The 4,333-nt window shown below is 35.8% G+C and overlaps 1 protein-coding gene across 1 annotated transcript in view; it reads left to right on the top strand.

Annotated features, from left to right (window-relative positions):
• The first annotated feature begins 2,722 nt into the window (after window positions 1-2,722).
• LOC106461381 (protein big brother-like) overlaps window positions 2,723-4,333 on the top strand; it is a 33,224-nt gene continuing 31,613 nt past the window's right edge. Inside the window, exon 1 of the mRNA XM_022388328.1 lies at window positions 2,723-2,857. Within this exon, the coding sequence (XP_022244036.1) occupies window positions 2,723-2,857 (135 nt within the window). The remainder of the gene's footprint in view (window positions 2,858-4,333) is intronic.

The raw sequence follows: 4,333 nt of genomic DNA on the forward strand, positions 1-4,333 counted from the left end.
GGTAGTCATCATTAAGATATAATTCATGCATAATGAAGAACTGATTTTGAAGACAACTTATATTGTTGTAAACCTCATCAGCCTGGCTCCATTTGAGATAGGTCTCAGTGCGAGACTCAAACTAATCAAAAATGTACATTTAAAACACATCTCAAATCACGATTTTGACCTGAACATGAAAGAGGAGCGTTCGTCATCAAACAGTAGAAGCACTTGGCAACTGATCCCTGGTATAAATGTTACCCCACGGGCGAGCAAAATTGTAAAGTGACTAGAAAGTAACATTTCCTTAAAACTGTTAAGTAAAAGGCTTAGCGGTAAGTCTGATGGCTTACGACGCTAAAAGTCGGATTTCGATACCCGTGGTGGGCAGAGCATAGACAGCCCATTGTGTAACTTTGTGCTTAACAACAACCAAAACCAAACCAAAGTAAAAGGCTTAATAGCAGTTGAAGCTTAACAGTTAAAATCCTCGGAAAATTGAACTGGTAATTCATCTAGCAATTAACGATATAATCCTCCGATACAGCACTTTAAAAGGTTATTAAGAAAATTAAAGATCATCTGGCGATTAACCAGTGATACCTTTCAAAGAATGGTTATAACAAGTTAAGTACCACTTTGTAATTAACCGAGTGTCTGTCTATCTTGAAGTTATAAGGTTTAAGATTATCTGGTGAATAACGAATAAACTCATCTAAGGACTGTTATGGTAATTAAAAGATTAAAAATATTGAGATTGATTAGTAAAATCCTCCAAGTAATGACCCGCCAGTTAAAGAGTTTATCTGGTGAGTAACAAGTAATATTTTCTAATGACTGATTTGGCAGTTAAAATACAAAAGATCGTTTGTCAGTTAAAAGAGTTTATCTGGTGAGTAACAAGTAATATTTTCTAATGACTGATTTGGCAGTTAAAATACAAAAGATCATTTGTCAGTTAAAAGAGTTTATCTGGTGAGTAACAAGTAATATTTTCTAATGACTGATTTGGCAGTTAAAATACAAAAGATCATTTGTCAGTTAAAAGAATTTATCTGGTGAGTAACAAGTAATATTTTCTAATGACTGATTTGGCAGTTAAAATACAAAAGATCATTGTCAGTTAAAAGAGTTAATCTGATAAGTAACAAGTAATATTTTCTAATGACTAATTTGGCAGTTAAAATACAAAAGATCATTTGTCAGTTAAAAGAGTTAATCTGGTAAAAAACAAGTATCATCCTTTAATATCGGATTTGTTAGTTAAAATACAAAAAAATCATGTGTCAGTTAAAGAGTTAATCTGAGAAGTAACAAGTAACATCCTTTAATGTCTGATTTGGCAGTTAAAATACAAAAGATCATCTGTCAGTTAAAAAGTTAATCTGTTATGTAACGAGTAACATCCTTTAATGTCTGATTTGGCAGTTAAAATACAAAAAAATCATCTGTCGGTTAAAGAGTTAATCTGTTATGTAACGGGTAACATCCTGTAATGTCTGATTTGTTAGTTAAAATACAAAAAAATCATCTATCAGTTAAAGAGTTGACAGTTAGGACTGAAGATCATCTTGAAAAGAACAAGTCAAATTCCCCAAGGATTGTTCTCTCAGTTCAAAAGTTAAAGATCATCTGAAGACTGACTTGGTAGTTAAAAGGTTAAAGATCATTCGGTGAATATCGAGTAAAGTCCTTCAACCCTATCCAGTGATCCGGTAGTTAAAAAGTTAAAAATCAGTCACAATAAATAATGATTATTATTTTTTTATTTTTAATTACTGATTAGCTGTCTCCTAGTGGCTCAGCGGCAACTCTTAAGGGCTTATAACGCTAAAATTTAGGTTTCGAAACCCTCTGTGGGCAGAGCACAGATAGCCCATTGAGCAACTTAGCGCTTAACCCGACAACTAAACAATCAATCCAACATCAGATAAATATATATATATAAATTAACGGATTGAGTTTACGCACTAGTCAGTTTTCACCCGCGCAGTTGGTTAGATTTCAGGTTATTTGTGTTTCAGGTTATTCCTAACATCTCATCGTGTTTATTAAGTATACGTAAGCCTCGATTAACCCAATACCGGCACCCCCTAAAGATAACAGAAAACGCGGACAGCTTCAGTTTTTAGCTGTTACGCCACTGATTATCAGTCGAAGTAAAAGTTCGTGTTCCTGGAAAAACTTTTCCAGCTCGTGATGATAAACCGTGCGCGGGAGAGATTGTCGTTCTGAACTTCACCCCTTACCTTATAATGAAAACACCATTCGATCGTACGGACTTACGAGGAACTGGTATTGTCTCTACGGCCTTATCAGAATTGGAGAAATGGTTACTGTTCGTGTATTATTCTATGAAAAATACACTATTTTTTTAAAAGTTTTTTTGAATGAAATACTTTGCTTTAAAATCCCTCGAACTTGGTAGGAGGACTCGTTAATTTAAGTTATATATATATATATCATTGTAATATAATACTGCTAATCCAAATCTGATTTAAATTTGTACTTAATATTGTTATATAACACACGAGCACACACGCATACATAGAAGACGTCACTCTTGATCAATCTAGAAACCAGCCCCTTCCCAAGTTTGGGTTCGCTGAGCAACCAAGATCGCTATCCATTTCAACCAATGACAGCGCACTTGACGTTGACTGAAGTTTCGTAGGTCAGTTCCTGCTAGGAGCAGAATATATACACGACGTCCAAACGAACGGATAAGTGCTCGATGAATATGCTTCCCTTCGAAGCCCCGGTCATGTGCGATCAGCTGTCGAACTGCGTTTGGAAGGTGCCACGTGTTGTTGCTGATCAGAAGACGAGGTTCGAATCGGACGATCTACTCCGAAAATTGCAGCAAGAAAGTGAGGTAAGAAAACAAAATTACACCCTGAAATTTTATCAAAACTTATTCGTATGATTCACGATCTCTTCGCGAAAAAAAGACTACTTTATTTATAGCGTTATAAAGGACAGCATATATAGGCGTAATTTTCACGAGGGACGCGGGGGGACGTATTCCCCATATTTTTTTTTCTAGGATAGAATAAATGTTTTTAACATAATACTCTCATGTAAAACCAAATTAATATTGCGTCGTATATTAATTTATTTATAGCGTTATAAAGGACAGCATGTACAGGCGTAATTTTCACAAGGGACATGGGGGGACGTATTCCCCACATGTTTTTTTTTTTTTCAAGGAAAGAATAAATAATACTCTCATGCTAAACCTCACTAAAGAAACTTTGCGCCACTTTTGAAGTTAAACTTACGCCACCGACTGCGTGTAACTGTGGACGCTCATATATCCTCAAAACCCTAGATATGTATTCCTCGTCGACGTTAATTTCTACGACCTATATTATTTTAGCGAAATAACACGAGTTATAAAAAAATAAAAACTTTGTTACCACTTCTGTGTGACCTTCTCTGCATCCTTCAATAAATCTTAGCTGTCGTTCTTCTGTTTTCATATCCCTGAACCCAGTGTATTTGACCTGCAGGAAAGATAGAGTTCAAGGTCATTTTTACAAGACATAACCAAATCAAGCAAATTTTGATTTACAATATTGCATTATAAAGCGTTATAAAGGACATCATGTTTAGGCGTAATTTTCACGAGGGACGCGGGGGAACGTATTCCCCATATTTTTTTTCAAGAATAGAATAAATGTTTTTAACATAATACTCTCATGTAAAACCTAATTAATATTGCGTCGTATATTAAGCGTCAGGGACGGAGAAACGATACACGTATTGTTTCACTACATTGACAATGTCAGGGACGGAGAAACGATACACGTATTGTTTCACTAGATTAACAATGTCAGGGACGGAGAAACGATACACGTATTGTTTCACTACATTGACAATGTCAGGGACGGAGAAACGATACACGTATTGTTTCACTACATTGACAGCGTCAGGGACGGAGAAACGATACATGTATTGTTTCACTACAAAAGTCGTGCCTTTTTAAGTAATTGTTTAATTTGTCAATGTAGTGAAACAATACGTGTATCGTTTCTCCGTCCCTGACATTGTCAATGTAGTGAAACAATACGTGTATCGTTTCTCCGTCCCTGACGCTGTCAATGTAGTGAAACAATACGTGTATCGTTTCTCCGTCCCTGACATTGTCAATGTAGTGAAACAATACGTGTATCGTTTCTTCGTCCCTGACGCTGTCAATGTAGTGAAACAATACGTGTATCGTTTCTCCGTTTCTGACGCTGTCAATCTAGTGAAACAATACGTGTATCGTTTCTCCGTTTCTGACGCTGTCAATGTAGTGAAACAATAAGTGTATCGTTTCTCCGTTTCTGACGCTGTCAATGTAGTG

Source organism: Limulus polyphemus, unplaced genomic scaffold (genome assembly GCF_000517525.1).
Source record: "Limulus polyphemus unplaced genomic scaffold, Limulus_polyphemus-2.1.2 Scaffold948, whole genome shotgun sequence".
Taxonomy (NCBI): domain Eukaryota; kingdom Metazoa; phylum Arthropoda; class Merostomata; order Xiphosura; family Limulidae; genus Limulus; species Limulus polyphemus.